The sequence below is a fragment of the Porites lutea genome, chromosome 4 (assembly GCF_958299795.1).
Source record: "Porites lutea chromosome 4, jaPorLute2.1, whole genome shotgun sequence".
NCBI classification, from domain to species: Eukaryota; Metazoa; Cnidaria; class Anthozoa; order Scleractinia; family Poritidae; genus Porites; species Porites lutea.
In genome coordinates, this window is record NC_133204.1 from 22,293,125 (window position 1) to 22,319,269 (window position 26,145).

Sequence of the window (26,145 nt, forward strand, 5' to 3'; positions counted from 1 at the left end):
GAAGTCACTCTCCCTTCAGGGAGTGTATGACTCTGTTAAAAATCGGTTTAAACGTCCAGTACCCAAAACGTCAAAAAGTAGTAACTATCTGAAATTTTTTTGAGAAGAGTTCACTTCCCCGAGGGTTTCTAAGGTGAAAAATAGTCACCTGGATTAGAAGATTAACGATTGATTGCTGTTAAGAGAATGTACTCTTAAGTAGATTCAATGTTTAGTTATACATTATTGTGTATGATGTGTAGATATTCATGTAATGTTTGAACTGTCCTTTTTGTTCATCAACAAACAATTCGATATTGCAACCCAGGGTGTGCGGTCTAAAAATAAGCTAACAGTCAAAGTCAGAACAAACAAAAGTAAAGATGATTTTGGTTTTAATTTAAATCTAAATTCAATTTACAAGCTTTTCTTCTTCAAGCAATATTATTTGAAGTTACATGTCACATGCAGCAGTTTGGCAAAGCAGAAAAGCGAAATCTGGTAATTCTCATATTGAAAGAAACTTTGACCAAAATTGGAATATCAAATTAAATGAAAATACATCAAGCGCACAAAAAGAGCATGCTAGGTTTTGATCGCTGAAATCTACCCTGACCAATCACAATATGTACGTAGATTTTAAACCAATCAGAAACAAGACATACAAGACATAAGCAATAGCTAATTTACCACGTTTTACTCGTTAGTTGAGTTCATTAAAACATCTTTGATGTCATCTGTTGTGATTTCTTTCTGTACGAGGTACATGCGTTTTAACGAGCCCTGTCGGTGTCGGCATTAACCAGGGGCACCCAACGTCAATTTTTGGAAAATATCTGTTCGGAAAACGATTTGAGATCTAGAATTTTCGGAATATTTGTTGTAAAATTTCTTGCTTGCCTGCCTCTCCTAGGATGCCCATTTTTAACGGAAAAAGGTCACCTAGAATTTTCGGGAGCCTTTTTTCTGGCTGAAATTTTCGAAAAGGTAACTTTTGATCCCGACTATTTTCGGATCACTAGACTTTCAGCTAGGAAATCCGAACGGATGAAAAAATTTTTAGGGGATAAAAATATGCCTATATCTACCGTTTAAATACTAAAATACGTTCAACAATGCTATGTTTAAGTGGTTTTGAACTGTGTTCTCTTTGGGTGCCCCTGATTAACCCGTTTTTTAAACTCTAAAATAAATGCGTACCTCATTGACCTTTATGATCAAAGGAAAAGAGTTGTTTTGGAATAGATTTAAGTGGACAGGGAATAAAATTCAGAAATCTGTAATATTTTCACCTGCCGACAACACTACACAGTAATTCAAACCACAACTTACGGTAAGTAACATAAAACTATTACGCAAAGCTTCGCTCTTAACTGCCGCCTGGCCTTTTACATGCGCGATTACTCCTCCATAAATGAAGGTCTTAAATATTTAGTTTACTGTATTTTTTTTACAAAGTCGAACAACCAAACTACAACTTATTTTACAATTTGAACTGGACATCACGGAAATGACACTAAACCCTTAAATTAAGAAACCTCCTCGTAACACAAGGCGTGACTTCAATTTAAAGAACATGCTAGAATTATCCACAGCCAGGGGTCAATTAACAGCCTGTTTACATGAAGGTGGGGGACCCCGGGTAGGTGAGGTAACATGGGGCGGGTTACCCCGCCTCACATGTAAACGTGATCACATTAAAATGAGAGATTATACGGACAGGCGGGTTACCCCACCTAAGCGGGTTACCTCACCTATCTGGGGTACCCCACCTCCATGTAAACAGACCCTAAATATGACTTTTACAAGAGTAATCTACAACTGTATGTATTGTTTTAGAGTAAGAAAACAATAGGGACACTTGTAAAAGTCTTATTAAATTGGCCCCAGGTGGCAATTTCTCTAAAGTGCCATCTAGACGTTGTTAAATCCCATGTTATCATTTAGATTTAGAGTAGCTGCATGTTATTCCTCTACTTACAAAGACCCCGTTGACAAGGGTCCCAACAAATTTTCGAACGGACGAATTTTTTTACCAGTGCAACCCGTCAACACAACCGTGCCAATTCCGTTTCAGTTCTGTTTACGCGAGTGCGTACAGATTTTTGCCAGTGTCAGCAATGAATTTTTTTATGTCAAAGCCTCCAGGCTTTTACCGCGCAAACTGTGCAATGCACTCTTCAGGTGGTTACTGGAGTCCGCGTACAAGTGGAACCGTACCGGTAAAAATTTTGACCTGATCAGGCCAAAAAAAAACTTGCACACTTTGCCGTTCAAAAAGTTGCAAAGTTGCGCGCGTCCTGTGAAAACGAAAGGCGGATCGGTGCAAGTTTTTGTCCGTTCAAAAATGTGTCCGGACCTGTTAAGCGGGGTAGTTTCACTTTAAATGGTACATTACAGATGATGCCTTTCTTGACATTGTGAACTAGAGCGCGGTCTCGTTTTGCCGTGCTGAAGTTGTCTTTCGTTCTTCTTCCAATAATGCTATTCTTTCCTTCATGGTTCGCACCTAAGACACAAACGAAAAGAACACATTGTCTAAGAATTCTGCCAAGACAGTAGAAAAATAAAGCTCTAACAGCTTCTTTAAATCTGAGCTTAAAAAGAAAAAAAAATCAATGACAATATAGATGCCTTTTTGATAAAAGAACCGGTCAGTCTCAAGAAATTAAGGGTAAAAGATGAAGCAAAATCGAAAAGGCACAAAATAACATCGATCAGTGTAGAAATGCGCATTTTCGCCCCGCCCAAACCCTGATGGGCCACCCTAAGCTTGGTGTTGCGTTTTGAGGAAAAAAAGACAAGTCCCTCGCTCTGGCACTGTAGGGTATAACTTTCCTTAGAGGGTTATTCATGCCCCTCATATGGGCATCTAAGATCGAAGAGTGAGCATTTTTACTTCCTTGAAATATTGTGGTCCTTTTACCCCACATATAGCCTGCGTAGCAAGAGTTTACGTGCGGTTTTGCAGCAAAGAACGAGGACCGCGCGAAAAATGGCGCGAATAAAAGAGCGGGGAGGGGGTGGGGAAGAAAAGAAGGAAACAAGTTTCCTTCCATCCCCTCCCCCTACCCCCTCTTTCATTTTTTGGCTCTCGTTCCATTTTTCGCGCGGCAAAAACCGAAAATCCCGTTACTGGGCCTCGAAGGTCAATATTTTAGGGGGTCAACCGATCAAAGACCGAACTAGACTCCACCCAGTCCTATTAACAAACACCACTATTACATAGTAAGATTAAGAAAATTAAACCCTAGTCTTAGGCAAGAAAAACTCAAGGAAAAAAATGGAGCTTTCGGCTTAAAGCACAGCTTTAATCACTAGGTAGATTTTCCAAAGATAAAGTGACGAAGTGTAAAATATAATATCTTATTATCCACTCCTCTCAGGGCTTTTCTGGTTGGTGGACTTTGCCATACTGTTTAAGGTACAGTTAACAAGTAATGAAGGAATGAGTGATGATGCCCCCATACATGAGTGTGAAAGTGAGATAGACCACTACACCGGGCACTACGTGCCCTACTCTTTACGAAGAGTGTGTGGGTTCTTTAACGTCCCCCAGATTTACTACATTTGCAAGGGCTTGTGAGACGGGGCCTACGGTTAACGTCCTTATCCGAGAAGACTAGAAAGTCTAACCGTTTGCAGATGTTATTACAAGGGCAGCACTTTCTCCTCAGTTATTTAAAGATCCTGAGTGTCGGTCCGGCCAGGGTTTGAACCTACGGCCCCACGCTCAGCAGACCGGCTCTAATCCGATTGAGCTAACCGGACGGCGGTTAGACGACAGACGACAGCGGGCGCAGGTCTTTACACCGACTTGACCGATGGCAGAACAGCAAATTTCAGGGTTCGTATACTTTTTTGAACAAAAAATTCAAGGACTTTCAAAGAAACATTTCCCATTTTCCAAGGACTCCACTCAGTGAAAAAAAAGAGCCTTGAGTCTATGTCTATGTCTAAGTCCGTCCACAACACGAGCAATTTTATCCTGAAGGTCTTTCTGTGTTTGCTCCTTCAGTTAGCACTGAAATTCAAGGACTTTCCAGAACGGACTGCAATTTCAAGGACTTTCAAGGTACGTGCGAACCCTGAAATGTAAGCACAGGACGTCCGTACACTTTCGTGTTCTCAGTTGACGTCGTGTTTTCTTAACTAAATCTGCCTTCCATGAAGCCAAACCGACAGGCCAGGACGCTCCAACACGTGAAATTTTCAGATGGAAGACAAGTGGAACCTATCATTGTCTAGTCTAGGGTACTTTCACCCCACCCCTAAACTCGTCACCCTTGCCTGGCAATACCTTGGAACTGCGCAAACTATGTTAGAATAGTCTAATTTGTTCCAACGAGACACTTTCGACTTCTCAGAATTACACAGTGAACGAGTTAGAGCTGGAGTTGAAGCTGAAAGCTCCAATTGTCATGTCATTTTGAACAACTTTTTCCGCACTTTTATTTTACAACAATTGCATTAACGAGAGGTACTAACCTGGGCGTCGTGTCTTTCCACCATGGTTATCATCTGCTGTTCCAATTTCCGTAACCGTGCTCCGTGCTTTTTCTTCGCTTTTTCATAAGCTGCCACAAGAGCACCGTTCGCCTTCTTTAAGTCCGCCACGTATTCAGCAGTTTGTTGATGTCTTGTTTCCGAGTTTTTCGACAAACTTTCCAGCGTTTCTACCAACTCCTGAATTTTGGCTTTGAGCTTCTTTTCTCTCCTGGCAGCTTCATACAAGTCCGGCGGGATGTCATCATCGGATGTTTTTAACTCAGCCAGAGTAATAGACGGAGTTCCAGAAGCACTGCCTCCTGATTTCTCGTCCGACTAAAACAAAGCAAAAGTTAGGATGTAACTTTTCTTAAAGTCATACTTCCACTGCAATGAAAACCCTCCCTACCTCCCCGTTTTTTGAAACACTAACTACAAAATTAATAGTCTATTTCCGACATCAAAATACCGCGGAAAACGCAAAAAAATAAAATAAAATAAACTTTGGATATCAGCCATAAGTAACTTAAGGCAACGAAGGCGGTGTACTCCAGCATAAGAGAGGGGGTATTTCCCGGCCGAGGAAAATAAGGAATGGGATGCCATCGTAGAGTAGGTCAGCGTTGAAATTTCCGAGTAGTTATTTCTAGGACTATTCCCGGTTTCTTTCCGTAAATCGTCGAGATCTAGCGCTTACTGTAAAGCACCGCCATCTTGGTGAGTGCAACCTTGGAAAGAGTATCAAATGTACTTAGGAAGCAGATATTTTCTCTCCTTCTTCCCCCGACCGCTACAACCCCACGCCCGCCCCATCGCGGTACATTTAGAACCATGTTGGCCAGATAAAAAGTGAACGCTACCAAAAATGATTTGTTTTGACTGTGATTAACAAAGATGTAGAATAACTTGGAGTTACCCCGCAAGAGTCCCTTCCCAACAAACCGCAGTCGAAGAATCACCTTTGTCGTCAATAAAGACACCTATTCAGCGGTTATTGCTACCAAGCAAAATACAGTGATTTGCCAATCCAAGCAGGTCCATTATTTGCCGATCTCAAGACTCTGACAGATGGCCATACTTTTAAAATCGAGTTCAATAATTATTGTATTATTGCACAAGTTCGCTTACTGTGGTGTAATTTTTTTTTATGTGAGGGGGTGTGGGGGCGGATGGCGGGAAAGGTGAGACCTACTTTGAAATTGCACAAGAGCAGAGCAGCAGGCCACAGCAAGACATCAAAAACCGCGCCTTAAAGCAGAACCTCCCATCTACTGCGCATGAGTCGTATATGGATATCTGCGGTGACGCAATGATCTCTAGCCCAAAAAAACTTCTGGCAAAATAACTTCAAACGACCTATCTCATACAAATATTTACCTTGCTACTCGCGACGCCAGCGTCCTTCTGCAATCTCCTTCTTCTTCGTATTTCATCCTGCATCTCTGATTTCAAATGTTCAATATGAACCAGATAAGCATGTTCCTGCGCATCCCGCGACGTAATTTTCAGCTCTAGAGCTTTCCTCTCTTTTTCAATTAAATAATTCTTAGCTTTTAATTCGGCTTTTTCTTCCTTCAAAGCCATTAATTCCTGCATGAGTACAGCGTTCTCTAAGTCTATTTTAGGATCCAGGGGTTCCAACTTCAAATCCCTTGGTTGCGCCACTTCATGCACGCTTTCCAACTCGATAGCCGTAAGACCGACGGTTGACCTTTCCGATTTCAACTGTTGAATATAACTTTTTAATCTGGCAGCCTCCTCAGGGGAGAACTCCATGTCATTTGACGAACCCGTTGAACTAGTTCTACTGTTAGATGATACTGACTCCCATGGCTGTCCACAATTACTTTGTGTCTCAAAATTCCTATCAAATTTTTGAAGCAAAAACCGCGCTTCGTTTTCCGCCATTCGCCTCCGATTCACGCACGATTCCACATCTTCGGGTTTCCGATCATTCTCGGCTTCGTTTTCACTCTCTTCGGTATATATTAATCTATAAGGTGACTCCGAGGATGGATTCGCATAGCCATGGAGGCTAGTTTTAACCCCAGCGGCCCGACAGTTGGCGAGAAGTCTCGCTTGTTCGGACTCTGACAACTCTAACAACACCTCGTATGTTTCCATGACTCGGTCTGAAAAACTTAAAGCCAGTTGAAGAGCGGTGCAGTTCGATTCATATTTGCCCATTAAAACACTCATTCTATCGGCATTGCTTCTACTTTCCTCTAACGACAAAGATATAACATTGTTTTGAGCTTGTATGTGATCAAAGCGACTCGTTAACATCTCAATTTCTAGTTCATATTCCTTGAGTTTCTTGTCCGCTTGTGTATCACAGTAAGTGAACATCGCCTTGTAAACTTCTTGAGTAGTCTTACTATTCTCCAATGCTTTTACTAAGTCAGGAGGCATTTTGTTTGATGCAAACTCTGGTAACTGGCTCTAAAATATGAAAAAGAGAGGAATACGAAACAAACTATTAATTTCCAAAATCTAAGACTACGAGTAGACGCTTATCCCTTCTCACAATTAGCCGAGAGAATATATTAAAGCAAGCGGGAGAGAAATTGCCTCACAACGGCTAGGACAGGCAATGCGCAGTCAGAAAAAACTATGCTACGAAGTTTGCATTAGTCTGAGGTCTCCATTTTTTCCTTAAAAGCACACAAATAGTTTTAAACTAATCCAGTTTCCGACTTATGGTATTTTCTTTCAATACGTCTCTCAGCACTTGTTCTGTCTGAAATCAAAGTGACCGGGGCACGCGATCGTAACTCAAACTATCCCAGGCCATTATGGGCAACCCTCTCGAAGACCTTAATATTTGAGACCCTACAAACGGGCCCCTTTTTCACTTGGAAAAAAAAAAAACGGATTACTTACCAGAGCCCTAATACAATTCATCCCTGTAATTCCTCTACCTTGCGTTCCATCATCAATCATTTTTGCCACAACAGTTATTTCTTGTGTTGAACCGTGCACAGATGAGCCTAAATCACTAGTTGCACCAGGCCTCCAGAACGCCTGACTTGAGATGGACTGGACACTACCCGATGGGTGTCGTGACGGGAATGCTGGGCTGCCGTCTGAAGCTGTCCAGACACTTCCACTGCCACTGGGTCTCCGAACATGTCCGTTTGGCATAGACTGCGAATTTCGACCTTGGCTGGACATACTTAAATTATCAATACTGGAACGGCGTGCAATACGGGGTGATGTCAGATAGCTGTTATCTTTATGAGAGCCATCTGAGACACCACTCATACTTGCTTGTCTGCTGAGCACGCGCACTGCGGAATGACTGTTGCTTGATGGTTGTGTGTTTCTGCGAGGTATGCTAGGAGACCTGGGAGTTGCAGGCGCCTGCATGCTGTTCGCCCGTGTCCTGGCTTGTTGTTGCTCATACTGGAGTGACTTTTGATGAAGCAGTTTAAGTTGATCCTGCATTTCAAAAACCTGGCAGGAAAGAGAGAAATCATTTGTTGAGTTCGACATTAACTTACAAAGTTGCAATAACAGTCAGTCACCGGATAATGTCCGACTAAAATTGGCCCATTCGCCACTACAGAAATAAAAGGGAACTGGAACCTAAATGTGTCCCGTAATTGTTTCTAGGATCGTCACTAAGGACGCGCCGATCAGCTATTGGCCAAATTCTTAGCTGCCTGTACCTAGCAACGTCCCAGAGGTCTTTGCGAATGTTAACTCGGCCCAGTTCTTTCCCGTTGCTAAAGAGGCGAATGTTCGACGAAATCTTTACTTAGGCCGAACATGATGTTCGCGTTAATAGTATAACCTGCACACAGACGTTATCTTCTTTTTCTTTTCGAAAATCGACGAGCGCGGAGGGCGAGAACGAGTGAAGACTAAACTTTTTAAATTTTTGCAGATGGTTTAAGTCAACCCTCAGCATACAAACTAAACTAACGAGGAAATAACATTGTTCAGGCAGTGAATATATGGTAACAATCAGTCTACCTGCGAATTCGGCGTCTAACATGTACAGTGTAAGATACATAAGGCGTATTTGTTTGTGTTTGACGTTTTTTGTATAATCCGACATTTGCAGCTTAGGTCTTACTCTAGATTAGAAATGGGAAGCTGATTTCAAGCAGATAAGATTCTCATAACCGGCGAGCAGGCTCACTGGTGCGAGTTAGGCGAAGCCAGTTAGAAAATGGGGCGAGGAAAATTGATGTCATTTTTCCTCAACTCATTCTTCTTGTCAGCCTTCGCAAAAATTTTCCCCCACCTCGCACAAGTGAGCCTGGAATTTTGCTTCAAGGAGAATTTAGTATCAAACCGACATAATCAAGAAATGGAACGATAAGGATTTAACAACAACAAAAAAGAATGGAACCTACTCTACGCCTGAGCCGGTCTCTCTCTTCTCTAAACCTCTGATTTTCAGTTTTAACTTGTTCTAAATCCCCTTCAGTTTTTCGGAGTTTTGCCTTTAGATTATCCCTCTCACTTGAAACTGCTTGGAGCTCCTACAAAATTACAATAGAAACAACATTTGTTGTGGATATGCTCACACGCAAAAAAATGCCCCCAATTGGTCTTGACTTTTTCTTGACTTAAAAAAAAACAAAGAAAGAAACTGAGGCTTTTGTGATGTGACCACAGTGAGCAAAATACCCGGTAAGGGTAAACTCATGCATTCACTCCAAAAATCAGTTGGTCTGGCATAATTTCAGTTACACCTACAAGGTCTGAAAGTGAAAAAAAAAAACAGAAAAGAAACCGATAATAACAAGACTCTGAATACTCCTCAAAATTTCAACAGTGCAACAAATAACAAACAATTTTCTAGAGTTTTGCAGGGGCTTGGCGACCACTAAACTTTCTTGCCTTCACACTCTAAGCATTAGAGGTTGCATTTATGACTAGAGTGGAACCTAGATATAGCGAACCAGTAACTAACGAAGTCATCGGTTTTATTGTTACCTCAGTAACAGCACAACATATGAAAAAGAACCTCGTTATAGGGAACAAATTTCCCCACTCCCTTGGCCCTTCGTTATATCGGGCTTCCACTGTATATGCCAAAGTGCAAGATTTATTTCGGGTACTAAAAACAAAAACTAAACCAGTGTTTGATTATCTCCTGAAAATTTGCACGATTTTTGAACCAAGCTTGATCAATGGTGTAGAGAAGGAATTACAAGAGTAAAGAAATGTGTCAATAAGGCTTACGTCTGGTGTCCCTGCGCTACCGGAAGACTTCTTTCTTGTCACCCACTCCTTCAAACTTGTCTGCTGAAGCTGGCGCTCCACTAAACCCAAAAAGGTTTTAGATCAATAAAAGAATGAAATAATATCGTAACTAAAAACATTAAGTTCTTCCCCAGCTCAATGCTTTACCGTGATTCAAAAGATAGGTTTTCAAAAAGAGCACAAAGTTCCCATTCAAGACAGAGACTTAAATAGTTCTGAAGACAATATGATAAGATTATTGACCAGTAAACAAAACAAAATAGACTGGCTTGTCAGCTAGGAACCCGCGATTTTATTCTCTTGTTTTTTTCGGACCCAAAAAAGTTACTCAGACTTCCAAGAAACGGGCCCCACGATGCCAGAAATTTTAAAAACACTAAAATAACTACTGAAACGTTTACAGCCGAACCTCCCGTAAGCGACCAGTGTAAATGCCAAGATTTCTCAGACTATCTTGCAGTAACAGCGTTATAGGTCCAACATATTTCTAGGTTTGATTCAGAGAACCGAGAATGTTGTGAACACTTATTTCAGGGTATCATTATCGCGTTCTGACCAGTCAAAAAAAAGTTCAGGACACAAAAACAAGGGGTTTCAACACAAATTGAAGTAGCTAGCAGGTCTGAATAGAGTAACCGATTGTATCAACAAGGTGACGTTAGTCCTCTTTTTCTAGGGGGGGGGGGGGGGGGGTCTGGGGGCGTGTTTCCCCAGAAAACTGAGAAATTTCAAAGCCCTAAAACGCGATTTTCAGCGTTCTGGGGACTAAATTGAGGACAAAATAGCGTGTTTTTCCATCGAGAAAATGTAGCTTTCATACAACCTTCGATTTATCAGTCACACAATCAATTCCTACAAGCAATGAAGAAATGATGAAAACTAAATTAAGTACTTTGCACGTAAACAAATTCTGCGTAAACCTGTGAAAAATTGACTGAAATATAGCGTTCACATAACGTAAAACCAGTGGGTCTTTAAACTCTTTATGAAATCACATCATAATTACGTTTTCATTCAGATTTTATGATATATGTTTTATTTACGACGTTATTTTTAATTTAAAAAGAGCAGCCGACCTCTATGAGCGAAGTAGCCTACGCGTTTCGTCGGCCGTCGGTGCTTATTGAAACCCTTGCGTTGCTGAATAGTGTTTAGTTTTCTTACACATGATTGGCTTTTCCTTGCAATACCATAACATTCCAGAAATAATATTTCTGGAACCTTCTGCGTTTCACAGAAAAAAAAAACACTGGAAAATTATAAAACCACCCACTCAAGTGGCCAAACTCTCTTACAAGATGTGGTTGTTTACGAGAGGTTCCAAACATCTCTTTTTATTAAAAATGTTCTTGAATACAAAGTTATCATGTGTCGCTAGTAAACAAATTCTGCGTAAACCTGTGAAAAACTGACTGAAATATAGCGTTCACATAACGTAAAACCAGTGGGTCTTTAAACTCTTTATGAAATCACATCATAATTACGTTTTCATTCAGATTTTATGATAATTATATGTTTTATTTACAACATTTTTATTTTAAAAAGAGCAGCCGACCTCTATGAGCGAAGTAGCCTACGCGTTTCGTCGGCCGTCGGTGCTTATTGAAACCCTTGCGTTGCTGAATAGTGTTTAGTTTTCTTACACATGATTGGCTTTTCCTTGCAATACCATAGCATTCCAGAAATAATATTTCTGGAACCTTCTGCGTTTCACAGAAAAAAAAACACTGGTAAATTATAAAACCACCCACTCAAGTGGCCAAACTCTCCTACAAGATGTGGTTGTTTACGAGAGGTTCCAAACATCTCTTTTTATTAAAAATGTTCTTGAATACAAAGTTATCATGTGGTCGCTAGTGGAAAGTGGTCGCCTATAATGGGTGTTCACAAATAATAATATATAATAATATTCACTTACAGATCTGTCGTTTCTTTTCCAGGTCTAGACACTGAACTCTAAGCTCTCTGCACTTGGCCTGAAGATCTTCATGCTCCTTGGCTGTTTTGCCTGAGACATCTGTTTTTACAAGCTGCAAAAAAGAAACAGAAAATTGCACAATCTATCTGGGTGGCGTTCTTGATCATGCACTTCTGTACAAAAGACTTAACATACAGTATACAATGTAAATTTACTTTAATAATCTGAATACAGTATTTACTCGAATAAGCACTGCCCGATCAAGTGCCGTTTTTGGGACAAAAAAGTGAACGAGAGCAGTAGCCCCGATATAATCAAAATCAAACACATTAATTCTGTTAGTTTAACACGGAAAATTATAATACCGTAATTAAAAAAACATTCTTTGTTGTGTACAACATTCAAATAAATGCCACCCTCAAATAGGCGCCGCATCTCAGGCGGGCAAAATTGAAAAGTTGAAGCGACCGAACTGAACTCACAGACTGTAAACTATGCAATGGCGGCTTGTTATCATCCTCTACTGGTTTCTTGTCCTCAGTTTTGCTTTCAGTGACCTCTTTCTTTTGCACTTGTTTGGAGTCAGCTGTATCCTGCCTGTCTATAGCAAATTCCAGCCCACCGACTACTTTGGACAACTCATCATCCGTGTTATCATCATTTGCCCCTTCGTCAGAGGCAAGGCTGTCTGATTCACTTTGTGATCCTGTCAGACATGAATCACAATAATCAATGTATATAAATTGTCGTTAATTTTTTATTTCAGTTAATTTTTACTTTTCTATTGTTTTTGGTTATGGTAATGAATGCTAATGAACAACACAAAGGAAAAACAAAAATAAACCGAAATAAAAAAATTAACGGTAACATAAATTATACTAGCTCTCCACAGTGGCTGATCCCAATATCCATTGAATATATCAAAAAAAGCTCAATTACAGCTGTAAGCCTCTGAGAGGAGACAGCCTACTCATTTGGATTTCAAACCTCATAAATTGACTGGCGTGTATGAAGGGTATTTTACATAAAATAATTTTTTAACAAAACTAAGGGCGAGTTCAGTTTACTGTATTCCACAGTAAGAGTAAACAGACTAACTCTGGAAATCCCTTGTTTTGGAATTTCTTGCATGGCAATAGCTAGAAATCTGTTTAAAAGCGTTTAAGTAATCCAAACATCATGATGCAAGAGTGAAGAGGTTTCTAAAAAAACTTAAGCGTATTCTTTTCCCAAATACAATCAATCAAATGCACCCTAAAACACTACCTTACTAAAATGTGACACCTTGATGTCACAAGTTTATTTTACACAGTATATTACAAGGAGAGGTAAAATAAATGAGAACGAGTTATGTGTTGAAAAATTTCTATCCAGTTTGAAAATTTTAAACCAGTTTGATTCAAACCAAAGATTAAATTTGAACCACAACAGATATCACAGTGATGAAAATATTTCAAAAGTAATTTATCAATTTCCGCTTTTAAAGTAGAGAAAGTTTCTCCTTGCAAATAAACTCAGGGCTTACTCAAAGTCCTCCTTTTCTGTTTATGACCAGGCCAACCCATATATGTCCCCTGCTCCCCAAAGAATTTCTTAGTCTTTTAAGATTTCTTTTAAGGGAGTCTTGTTTGTGTGATGAAAGGCCACTATTGTTCTATTGTTTATTCTTTAAGACCTACTCAATTATTAATCAGATATAAGTTATAATAAATAACAACAACTTTCAAAGCAATAGACCATAAATAATTATATTAAAATTCACACTTGGCTTCAGGGCTTAGGGTTATAAAACGTCAAACAAAAAATCCCTTGAAGTTTGGTTTAGGGATGATTCACTAATAATTGTGACAACCTCATTAAGCCATTAAGAACTCAACACCCGATACTTTTTGCTGCATGGCTGGTGGGCTGCAGCTCTTGGCCCTTGGTTGAATTTACTCTCACCATATGCTGTTTGGGAGTACCGGTAATTTATTGGGTTTACATAGCTGGGTCTCTGTCAGCAAAGGCTCCATGATTAATTAAAAGCTTCAGTACAGGTTTCAAGACGAGAATTTTAAGCTTTTAAATTTATATATTAATGCACTTAATGATATAAACCTAACCATGTGCAATTATTTAGGCTTACCATGCTCTGATGTCTGTGATTCTATCTCATGCTCTTCAGACTCATCAAACTTGTCCACAGAAGCCTGAGACAATTTCTTGTTAAGTTCAGCGATAACACTTTGCAGTTCTGTGATGTGTTGTTCACTCAGTTGGGCCTGGGAGTTAAGTCTGTCTTCGTAATCACGTATTAGCTCTTTACGGTCTTGAGCAGCCTGATCAAGTGCTGTCTGCAACTGATTTCGCTCCTCTGTCAATTGCTGAACTTTTCCTGAGAGTTCCACAATTTCATTTTTCAGGGAAGCCAGTGCTGCTAGGTGAAGCTAAGAGAAAAAAACAGTTCCTCTTAGAAACAAAAATAATCGTTTCAAGATGTTACTTTCAAGTGCTGTTACAGGTGACCTTCTTGGTGTTATCTCAAGTTTCATGCTTGAGCATGTGCTTTTTACAAACACAATTTCAATGTATGCAAAATATTTGAAATTACAGTGAAGAAAGAATCCCACAACAAATAAAACAGAAAGGCAGGACAGTTTTGTATCTGACCACATTTTTGCAAGGAATGCAGAATGTTAATGAGGCTTTGAGCATAAAGAATAACATTTACTATACTACCTTGCACCAAAAACAGAAACCTTAAGAACACGGTGAGTGAATATTTATGCTTAAAAGGGGTTCAGTAACAGCATAAATAATGGAAAAAACAAGATGAATTTCACAAAACATAAATTTAACCGACACAAAGCACTACACTAGGGATAAGGAACAATTATATCTCTCCCTCAGAAACTATCAAAAACAGGAAACCACAATATTCTGAACAAACCTTACTTCACAATGCCATAATAATTAAAAAGACTAATTAAATTCAACTGTTTTAGAGAGATAATTAAGAGCAAACTATATAATAAAGACTTATAAAGAGATGCTTTTAAAAGAAACAACAGTTTAAGTCTCAAATTTGTATTAAGAGTGCTATAGAGTAATTATGGGCAACATTTGAATCTTACACTTAGTTAGTTGAAAAACATACCCTCAGGGATTAGTGCTGTTAAATAGTTTTTGTTCAGATGAATATGAATAGAAACCCTCTCATTCCTTAAATTACTAAAAACATTTTCATAGCACATAAAACTGCGGATTCATCTCTCAGACAGACTCAAACGTTTGCCCAGAATGCTGGTGCTTATACTTAACTTAGGAAGGCAAAGGTTAAGTACAAACAAGACTTGTATGACCATAAGTGTGCAACCCCGCAGGAGACCAAGGCATAATACCTAATAATAGAGTTTAAAAACATGTAGACATAAAAGATTTCACAGGTTATTTTACACTGTAAATGGAAGCAATTTGTTTTAAAAAATTGAATTAGCACATGGATTTTTTTTTTGCATAGGAAACTATTGTGATCTATTGTAATTAAAAACTGAAACAACCTGACTTCCACCGAGATAAAATAAAAAACACAACCCCATGCAAGAACCTACATGTACAGTTTTAAAAGTCAGCCTGAGTGGTTTTAATATACATGTAAGATAAAGGGTGTTTGTAGTTGGACAAGCTTCTCGAAATTTTAGGTTCTTATAATTTTTATTCAAAGTTTGATAAGCAAATGAGAGCTGGATTTTTAGATAATAGATAATAAGGCAAATCAGTAGATCAGATAAGTACCCTGGCAGTAATTTAGTTGTAGAGCAACAGTACACTAAAATTTTGTATAATGCCTGCTTTTCATTAACTTAATTAGGCCGATCTTACAAGTAAGCACTTTCTTCCAATTTCTGGCTACATGGTATTATGTGATGGTTAAGAACCATAATGAGATTAAGATTCTATGATTAATGCAATTAGTAGGTAATAAATAAATATTTTGAGGAATGCAGGCTTTCATTTTTTTTTTTCTTAAGTGCCAGAAGAAAATGATAAAGAAGAAGGATCAAACTATTAAATTTTTTTCTTTGCCTCAATTTGAATTACTCCATGTGTACATGCAAGAATGAAAAAAAGTTGATAAAAATCTCCTAATAAATGCTTACAGTAAAAAGTAAAATTGCTTGGGGAACAGAATTATTTTAAACCATTCCAGAATGAGATGCTTTAATAACAAGGTAACTAACTGAAGGGCAAGAAGTGGTGCCCCTTGAAACCATACAATTATAGCCAATTTAGCTAGTGGCCAAAAAGAGAAATGTTATTAAATAAGTGGTATTACATGTACAGCCGGTGTAACTACAGTCTTGGACAAAATAAAGTGCACCCCCACTCTGCAGATACCTGCTTAATATAGACACCCATATATAACGGACAGTTTTGTTTGTCCTAACAAAAAGTTCATATATTTTCTCTAAAATTAACCTGCTTAATATGGACACCAGTTAATATGGACAACAGACACTTGTGTATCAAATCACAAACTATCATATAATATTATCGTCAACCACGCTTTATGGACACAGCTTTTCTGCACACTGTCTATGACTGACATGACTGAATATCTTACCAGTCAATACCAAGCAGAAACAGCAAATATGACCTTTCAAAGGAACTGTCTTAGACCTTGGCTTAGGCACAAACTAAAAGCATGAGCAAAAAGCTAAATCACGATTCCATTCTCATGTTTCAATAACAATACCTATAAAGGCAATTTTAGTTTAAGACTAGGGGAAGGGGGCTTGCTTTTCAATTTTATTCTAAACAAGATTGTAGGTATACCAATCATAACAGCAATGTGACAGATGGAAAAATTTCACATGAAATCCTATACCCCATGACTCGTGATCAAAATGAAATTTAGAACGCACAAAACATCTAAGTCTTTTAATCCTAAACTGGTTTAAGAAAAGCTTTAAATAACACCCCAGTTTAATTTTAATCACCCTCTTGTTCCGGTTTTAAAATAATTAGTCAACTCTCACCAAACTCGTAGCAACTGGTAGCAGCATTTCTTAAAGAAATTTCCAACTTGGGTGAACAAAACATTTAAAACAAAAAAGACATCAGGGTTTCAGAAGAAAGGCTATTCTTAAATAGTATGTACTCTAACAACTAGCCTCACATTTTAAGCTCACAAATTAAGCTTTTTTTAAAGCCCCTCCTTGAAGCAAAGCTTAGCCACCTACAGGGAGGGGCTTAAAATTAGTGATAACCCATATGCAATTATATAATTGTAAATAGAAAGTACATGTAAAACTTGAAACATTGTAAACAGAAAACTGTAGATAGAAACCTGTATATATATAGTAAAATGTAAATAATTTTGTGCAAACTCAGCAGGGTTAATATTTTTAGTCTCTTTTTGCTAAACTGCTATTTATTCAATTTGAGTTACATTATGCACAACCACATCAGCTATGCTGTAAAAGTATCATGTTAAAATAAAAGATGTTGTTGTTGTTGTTTTCCAATAGAAGGCTTATGAAGATTTCAAAATATTTACTCAGTCATCAGTCTGAGTACCAGGTTTCTGTCACTATCACCCTCTTACACAAGCTCAATTTACACAAAAGATCTGAAAATGTTACGAACCTACTCACACTGCCTAATGAGGGGTCCACCTTAGAACAGTGTAATTCAAGTTTGACTGTATAATAATCTGACAATTTATGTATTTCAACTAACTAGGACATTTGAGAATTAGCTACAGATAACTGATAGAAGAACAAACAAGCAAGTAAAGTTTTAATGTAAAAAATGAAAGAACAAGCTAAAAAATACATGTATGTCTGTTCAGACAACAAATTGTAACAGGTTAGGATTGATCGCCTACTATACATGATTAAAAAATGTTTACTTTCAACTATTATTCATCATACCAATTGCTAGAAACTGATAAAATCATTATCAATTCCTTATGTAACACTCACCATTATCATTTAATATTATTCAAAAGACACTTGTCTTCATTTATTGTGCTACATAGCACTGTAAATGTAAACAACTTTATATGCACATGTAAAATATGCCAGAAAGCTTTAATATTTAAGTAAACCAAAAACAACACCATTAGAGGATTGTGGAAGACCTTAAGAATTCTGTAATCACATAAAATGCAAAAACAATGGTTTAGCCACAAATTAAGAGGGAAAAATATGACCACATGAATATTTTTTTACTAGTAACTGTAGCTTGTTTGCACATAACATTTTACTTAACTTGAAGGAACTCCATCTTGTTACACTGATAAAATTCGTACAAGAAAGTGAGCTTTAACCCACAAGAATTCTTATGTAACTGCCTATCACTCGACATTTCAATGATCAACTAACATTGCACATGCTCTAACACTGCAATCTTTGCCAACTGTGACAATGTTAAATTTCAGTCAAACACTAAGATGATAAATAATAGATTACTGCAAACATAGCAGACAGAATCAAATTAGAATACACATTGGGTTTACAACCTCCAGATAGCTACATTCATGATTCTTCTTCTTCACGACCCAACCAAAAAGGTAACTAAAATTAATTAGGGATAGATATCTGAATGTGTACCTTGATCTTATGCATTTTTCACCTGCGGAAATTTTGACAACGGAACCTGTCAAGTGTCATACGGGAGTTTTCCATGAGTTAAAGTGCATAACAGGACTGAAGATTCAGATGCCAGAATGACTCATAAGCTGCACTTAAACACTTGAAAATTACCACCAGCTTACAATGGCTGAAATCAAATATCATTGTATAAAAACAAAAAACCCTTGACAGCCAATAGATTTTGTAAAGTTTCCTCTAAATTGATCCACACACACCCACTTAGCATTTGGTAAAGCAAAAAACTATTTATACTGGAAGCAAATTTGCATGAGTTAATACCAAGAACAAAAGATGTTTCAATGCCAAATGAAATAAAGGATTGCAAAATAAAAATAACACCATTCAGCTGTCAGACTTCATTAAAAAATTCAATTTACCATTGACCAACTGACCATGGAAATTAATAAATAATGTTATTTTCAATTAGCAACATTCTTTTTCACACATGCAGTTATGTACTTAAAAGAAGCCTAAAGAATTAAAATAAAACAAAAAACAGTTCCCTAATTTTAGTTGCGTACAACTAAAGCCAACAAAAATATTTTACAGAATGTTATGATTTATTTTTTTTAATCAAAATAAAGAGAGACTGATTGAGAAGTCATAACTGTGGTCTCATGCAAACTGAATGAAATTTATCAATGTAGCTTTCAATAAAAAATATATCTGTTATATATAAGATTTTCTGAATTCCTTTCTTTATTTAAATGTCACAAATAATTAACCATACACTTCATGTATTAAAAATGATAAGAGGTATTAGTGTTGGAAATAATTATGCCCAAAGTAAATGTATGTGAATTGAATCTAATATTTTTAAGACGTTAAATCAAAGTTTTACCGATTCACAAAGAGGAGGCTTGTAATTTATAGGGCAATTGTTATTTCCAAATAATTTTCAGTTACAGTACATAATAATAATCTTTATTGAGATAGCTTTTTCATACAAGTATGGTTTTCAAAAAGGATCTCTCATAAGATTAAAAAAATACAAAGTACACACCATCAACTATAAAATTAAGCACTAAAATATAATTATATTCACAACCCTTGACAGAGCAGTAACACTCTTCAAAGTCACAACACTTGTCAGAGCCACAACAATCATCAGGTTCATGACACATGTGCACAAGATATCAAGTACTATTACCAAATAACCCCTCCACTCCAGACACCTAAAACCAATGTATTTAGTTTTTAATACATTACTATTTACAGCGTGTAAGTGAAATCTTAGTACTTTCAAAACAAATTAAAGGGTGTATTTTTAGAAAGATCCAATTAATCTGGATTTCCTAATCCAAAAAAGAATAAGATTTTCATTTTAGCATGAAATCTGAATATGGACTATGCATCCGTAAAGATACATCCAGAGTGTGGATTCTTCATGTCAAATCAAAACATAGCTTTGCGAGATTCACCATTTGAGCATTTTTTCAAGGAAAGGATTTGAAAAAGTATTTTTGACAAGAGGTTACCCTTGTAAAAATCAGTGGTACACAACATTAATTTCTAATGCATGACCTTCTAAAGGCAAGTCTACACATGACATTTGTGGTGCTTTTTTACTGTGATTTCTGATAACACCTTCTGCCGACGTTATGGATATTTTATTGCAAATCCCATCTTTTTGCAGCCAATACTGTAAGGTGCATCTGATGTAGGTTTCCGGTGACTGACTGGTGACTGTTGATGCACGGAAATTCAGGCAAGTTCAAATCAACGGTGATTTTGCAATAATCAATCACCAAAAATCATTGGGTAGCTATAGCTAACCTTGCCCTTACAATGCTGCAAAAATTGTGGGACAAATAGCCAGCAACATAAGACATGACATTGTCATGGCAAATGATCCTTTCTTTCTTTCTTTTTCTTTGGGGGGGGGGGGGGGGGAAGAAGGGGTGAAGAATCACTCGAAAAATCCACTTGATCTGAAGCAACAAATCGCTTTTCACCAGATAAGATATTTTGGTGCACAAACAAGTCTTAATAACAGCTGGAATTTTTCGAAAAATCAAGTATGTACAATGTACATACATTTCTCCCTCCCATGTGTAACTAAAACTCAACAATGCATGCTAAGCCATTTATCATTGTAAATGCATCTTGCACCTATCAATGTTATTCCTAACGGAGGGGGACATGGGCCAAGGTAGGGAAAGGAAATTTTGTGCAGATTTCACGGTTTTAAGTTCTTACTTTAGGCTAAAATATTTTTGCATTTGACAAAGGAGAACCCTTACTAAAAAACAAGTCCAGTAGGCAACATTCTGGATGCCACGCAATCTCATGGTTTGGGTGCTACCTTGGACTGGCTGGCTGGCACATTTTTCCTCAATCTCAATATGTGTTCAGTTTTTCTTGCCCAGGAACTGGTGTCTATACAATATTAATTTTGTAACACTCGTTCACAGATGAAACATTGGTGAGTTTGTGTTTATCAATTACAGGTTTATTTTCTCACAGTTTTCAGTTAAGTTTATTTTTTATAGGAAGAGCTCCATTCTAAGATAATTGGATATATTTTGAAAAATATACAAGAAGTTGAACAGTGAAACCTTGACCTTGTCATCTCACTAATTCTGGGAGAGTTGTATTTGAAAACTAGTGGTGGGTAGGTGAGTTGTGTTAGCGCAGTATCATGCAACAAGGGTTTGAAAGTCATACACGACACTTTGACACCTTAATCAATGAACTTTTCAGGTCACTTTAATCTTCTGTATCCCAATTTTTAGCCAATTTATTGACCATCCTACAGTGCAAAAGAATATCTTGCGGATCATAGTCAGTGTTTGGCCTGCTGTCACTTACATGTACTTTAATAAGCCAATTAAATGTAAAAAATAATTTTTTTAGGAAAAATGAAATAGTACCGCATTGTAAAGTGGGAGGATAAGCAATAACACTGATAAAGACAGCTGCTGATATTCATATTGAAAATAGTGTTTGATTTTGATTTCTCTTACAAGCACCCCCACTCACTAACCACCCGCCCCTATCAAACGCACTCCCCTGATTTGCAATTATCACTAGTTTAACAACTGAGGTGGGTAGAAAAGTAAAATGTGGTCAATAGCAAACACCTTCTGGCTCTAGTGGAACTTGACAAGCATCTGAGAGCTTCCCAAGTGTCTCCTTAACAGTTTGTAAAATTGTGCAATGTTTGTCAACGATTGGCATGCAACGGTTACTCTGTACTGTGATAGAATTCCATGTTCTTAAGGAAGCTACTGTATACAGAGGTTAGACTTTGATGGCGGATGACAATCATACGGCCGGATGTCAGTCTCATCTACAGTTATTGGCAGCTAAATGTATTGATTTTTCTTTATTCATTGAATACAGTACATGTTTCAAGGATGTGATCAAGTACTACTATTGTCAATTCAGTCCAGTGTCTGCTTAATAGAGGTTTTTAACAATAAAAATTAGCCAAATACAATTTATTTTAGTGTCCGCCTCTTCTTAATAGAGGTGTCTGCTGAATAGGGGTTCGTTACAAAGGGAAATATAAGACGTTAATTTCAGTATTTGGCTTACTGTCCACTGAATAGGGGTTCATAATAAAGGGAAATATAAGATGTTAATTTCGGGACCTGGCTTAGTGTCCACTTAATAGAGGGTGTCTGCTGAATAGGGGTTCATTATAAAGGGAAATGTAAGACGTTAATTTCATGACATGGCTTAGTGTCCGCTTGATAGCAGGTGTCTGCTTAATTGGGGTCCGCTTAATAGAGGTTTCACTGCACTTCAAAATGGCCAGGCCCTCATATCCATGCTCACAGCACTTTTTGGAGATGGCTGTTGTTGCAAAAAATATTTTCTTGAAACCCAGAGTCGCTGAAATTTCCATTCTCTGCGAATGAAGTGCAAAATCTATCGACGCTCTTGAAGCAAACAGTTAACAGTTCAATGCAAACTTTCACTTTAAAAGCTCAAAGCTGGAATACACAAAAACTCCTTGTCTTGTTTTGGCGTAAAACTTTGGAATGAGATACCTTGTCACATTACCCTTATTCGCAATTTACCCTTGTTTTCTTGGTATATAAGTTAAATAGTTCTATAATTTTATGTAGTTTTTCATTTACTATATCATTTTAAACACTTTTTTATATAGTTTCCAGGCTTGTTAATTCTATCTTTTTCTTTTCATGACTGACCTGTTAGCTAGCTTTATAGCTAAGTGTTATTCATGTTAATAAAGTATGTATGTACACATGTATGTATGTATGTATTAATAATCACAGGAGTTCAGGCTTGAGGAGTAATCATTGATCGTTTATTGCGACAGTGCTGTTTCGTATGGTCCGAAATTGTAGGACCACACTCATCAGGCAACTTCAACGATTGAACGTTAAAATTAAATGCTGGCAGTAAAATTTGGGTGGTTGTTATAGGGATGCATTAAGAGATTGTATCTAGGTAAAAGATGGATTGTGTCTTAGTTACCTTACTCTCGAAACAGCACTGTTGCAATAAACAATCAATGATTACTTCTGAAGCCTGAACTCCTGTGATTATTAATAGTCAGTGCTCTTCAATTAAATGAATTGAGTGCTCTATGAAATACGTTCTACCCAGAATACAAGTATGTATGTATGTACCGTATGTATGTATTAGAGATCTTCCTAAAAAAAAATTTTCGAGAGTACTTCATGGACTGCTTTCCGATATCTTAAAAAGAGAAAATGACTGTATTAAGACGCCACTGATACTTGAAAAAGTTGGATTAAAAGGTAAGTAATTTCTGAATAAAATTATATGCTTTCCACTTTCCATCAATATTTCTTTTTCATTTTTCCTTAGATGTAATGGTAACAAAAATAAAACTATGACAGAAATAAGAATTATTGTAACTTAACATATTTTCCTTACTTTCCTTTCATTGAATTTTTCTTTTAACTGGTCCACCTAGATTAGCAATTGCTATTTTGCGGGCCAGTCTATTGTAATACCGTTTTTAATAAATAAAGTTGAAGTTAAAGTTCAAACATTTTCAAAACTTCCCACAGTGGTAAAACTCTTTGATGATAACTTGCTTTGTTTTCAAGTTCATTTGATTCGAACTTCACACCACCCTGGGACCAATATACTTGTTCAAAGTTTACAGAAATATTGGAACTGAGGCTGGTAACAAAAATCAAAGTCCCCACCCTTAGCCCTCGGTCCCACTGCTCTCTAGGTATGAAACTGTAGATTCATAAGGTGCATATTAAACAGACAGGAACAGGAATTCCAGGCTTTTCAACCTGTTGTATTGGACTTCATATTTTCCAAATGCCATTTGCATTAACATGTTAATAATTAACAAAGTTATATACAAATTATTTGTATATAACTTTGTTTCTTTTTTGCTATTTTCAAACAAAATTATACAGGTAAAACTGTATGTAGCAAAAACAAATTTGAACAGCTTCAAAACTGAAAAACAGCATGCACAAAATAGAAATCCTTCATTTTTGGATCAGACTATAAATTCCAACACAAGAGTTTAGTGGCCTCGACAAAAAAACGTCAGAATATCATGATTTATGTTGACAGAGAATATTTAACCTTGGTAATGACATACAGTGGCTTGGCAACAATAGAAATTGACCGAATTTCCACTAAAAACGCAAAATTTATCTCGATCCCTTTAAATAGAAAAATTCAAGAAACCAAGTGGTCGGTAAAGGCTTAACAGTTTCTTCTTCAAAAATATCCGTCTAACATTAATCAGTTTCATTAATTAGTCTAAATTTATTGCTTTTTGACACGAACTCCTGCGGGCAAAACATGTGCGATTAGCGTAAATTAAAGATTTTTTATCTTGAATGACTTTTGTTTCTGTTTAAGGATATTAAAAATATCAAGATGTTAAGAATTTTCGAACTTATTGACTTTTGATTGTTTATGACGAAAACCTCATTTGAGTTCGAAAATTGCGTTATTGTCGACAAAATCCGGCGTTTTGTGGTCTACAAATGTTACACGCACATGCTATTTTTGTATGCAACTTGTTACCCGTCAGATTAAAAACTCAAGCATTCATTTATACCTTTGTTGGAATGGAAACAAATGATCACGAATCAATAAATTTATACTGTATAAGCAGTAGGAACGAACCTACGATTATTCTTATGTTCGCTACAATGAAAGAAGATCGACTTCTTTTGATACAATTTTCATTCTAATTTGGATTGTGTAATGAGCGCCAGCACCCACTTCATGGCCGTCTATTTTTACCGTACCAGTATGAAATACACTTATTCCGCTTTGGGTAGATAACTACTACTGCAAACCACCAATTTTGTTGGTCAAATCCGTAGTTACACCGCCAAAACAAAGACTTAAATGGGCATTCACAAATTAAAACCCATCATTACTAGTTGCAAGACAGCATAATTTCGGTTAAAGAAATGCTATTCTTTTTCGCAGTTTGCTAATTGTTTGTGTTTTCAAAGGAACAAGGTATCCCACAGCTGTTTAAATATTTCAGTCTCTATGAACCGACATTTTGAAATACAGTACCTTAGAACGGATTAAGAAATATCCCGTAACCGCTGAAAGTAGATTTGTGAAGGAGGATGGAAGAAGTGGATATCGATTTCATACTGGAAATGAACGATGTGTGTTACAAATGTAAAATGCTTCAGTAATCGAGCCGGTGCTTCGATACCGCGCGAGAAACCAAACAAACTAAAAAACATTTAGTATACAATCAGATAATTTTCTATACACAGGCGGAATCGATAGAAGAAACACTGTAAGTCGGCGGATAACATTGAAAATTCCGGAAATGATCAACCAAGTGTACGCGCTTTCATGCAATATAAATATTCACACCCACAAAAACCAAACTAAGTGTTCATGAGATACCCTAAAATGGGGAAAATAAACTTTGCACAAGATTGCAAAAACACTTAATGATCAACTCACCGTGTTCGCTAACTCCAAGAAATTACTTGATCGAGACTGTCCCTTAGAATTGGCCACAGACATAATCTGTTGAAGAGTTGGGTCGCCGCTTAAATCATGTGCACCGCTGTCGATTTCCCAGCTCTCTCTACCGGTCGACTTCTCGTTCATTTTATTTGTGTTAATCTCGTCTTTTGAGATATCCTCCGTCACATTCGGCTTTTCAAATTCTTTGGTTTTCAAAACTTGTTCTCGTATATGTTCCAGCGACACCAAACCATCGCCGTTGTCAGAACCCAATTGTTCGATGATCCCTTGAACACTGTCCTCTTTAAGCCTCAACTGCTTGCATTTTATCGACAGGTCAGGGCTGTGAATTCACAAGACAAAACATAAAGATAAATAAACCCCCGGTAAGCCGGTGAAACGCTACCAGCAGTATTAAACAGCGGCGAAATGATTAAACAAAATCGACAATGACAAGCAGTATGAAAGACAATGTTTTGTCACGTAATTCCAACAAAATGCAATGACCCGAAACTCGACCGCGGTTTGACGGGTCGGCGGTAAAGCATACTCTTCTTACATTCAAGAATCTTAAAACTTTTAATCCTCCAGACGTAACGGCATACCTCTCAAGAAAAGTAGTACTGATTCCTTTATCCCTTGCGTTTAAAATCTTACGAAAGCTTTCTTCCAAACTTTCACTTGATGTTCGCCTTGAACTCGCGGACGAAAAGGAAACCGACAACCCATTTTCGTTGTCACTCATAATCAAGTTGGCGTTTCCCTGGTTTTCATATGTTAAATTCCCCTCATGTAATCCAAAAAACTTTCCCTGAAAAACGTTTTTACATCCATGAAGAAGACTTTCCTCGTAAAAGGAATGAATGTACAACTTTCGGCAATACTGAACTGCGGGATGCCAAAACGTGATTGGTTACCAAGCGGTCAACCAAGCGGTAAGGCCCTCGTATTTTGATACTTTCCGGGGAGGGTATA

At 37.4% G+C, this 26,145-nt stretch overlaps 1 protein-coding gene across 2 annotated transcripts in view; it reads right to left on the reverse strand.

Annotated features, from left to right (window-relative positions):
* Window positions 1-357: 357 nt before the first annotated feature.
* Window positions 358-26,145, reverse strand: part of LOC140932916 (colorectal mutant cancer protein-like) — a 30,544-nt gene continuing 4,756 nt past the window's right edge. Inside the window, exons 2-12 of one of the 2 annotated variants that reach the window (XM_073382413.1) lie at window positions 25,165-25,513; window positions 13,734-14,034; window positions 12,088-12,311; window positions 11,606-11,717; window positions 9,667-9,746; window positions 8,832-8,960; window positions 7,351-7,923; window positions 5,845-6,909; window positions 4,468-4,803; window positions 2,392-2,488; window positions 358-2,356 (exon numbers count right to left, since the gene is read on the reverse strand). In XM_073382413.1, the coding sequence (XP_073238514.1) occupies window positions 2,405-2,488; window positions 4,468-4,803; window positions 5,845-6,909; window positions 7,351-7,923; window positions 8,832-8,960; window positions 9,667-9,746; window positions 11,606-11,717; window positions 12,088-12,311; window positions 13,734-14,034; window positions 25,165-25,513 (3,253 nt within the window). In that variant the 3' untranslated portion in view covers window positions 358-2,356; window positions 2,392-2,404. Of the gene's footprint in view, window positions 2,489-4,467; window positions 4,804-5,844; window positions 6,910-7,350; window positions 7,924-8,831; window positions 8,961-9,666; window positions 9,747-11,605; window positions 11,718-12,087; window positions 12,312-13,733; window positions 14,035-25,164; window positions 25,514-26,145 lie in introns of both variants that reach the window. The other variant, XM_073382411.1, reaches the window with a different exon arrangement.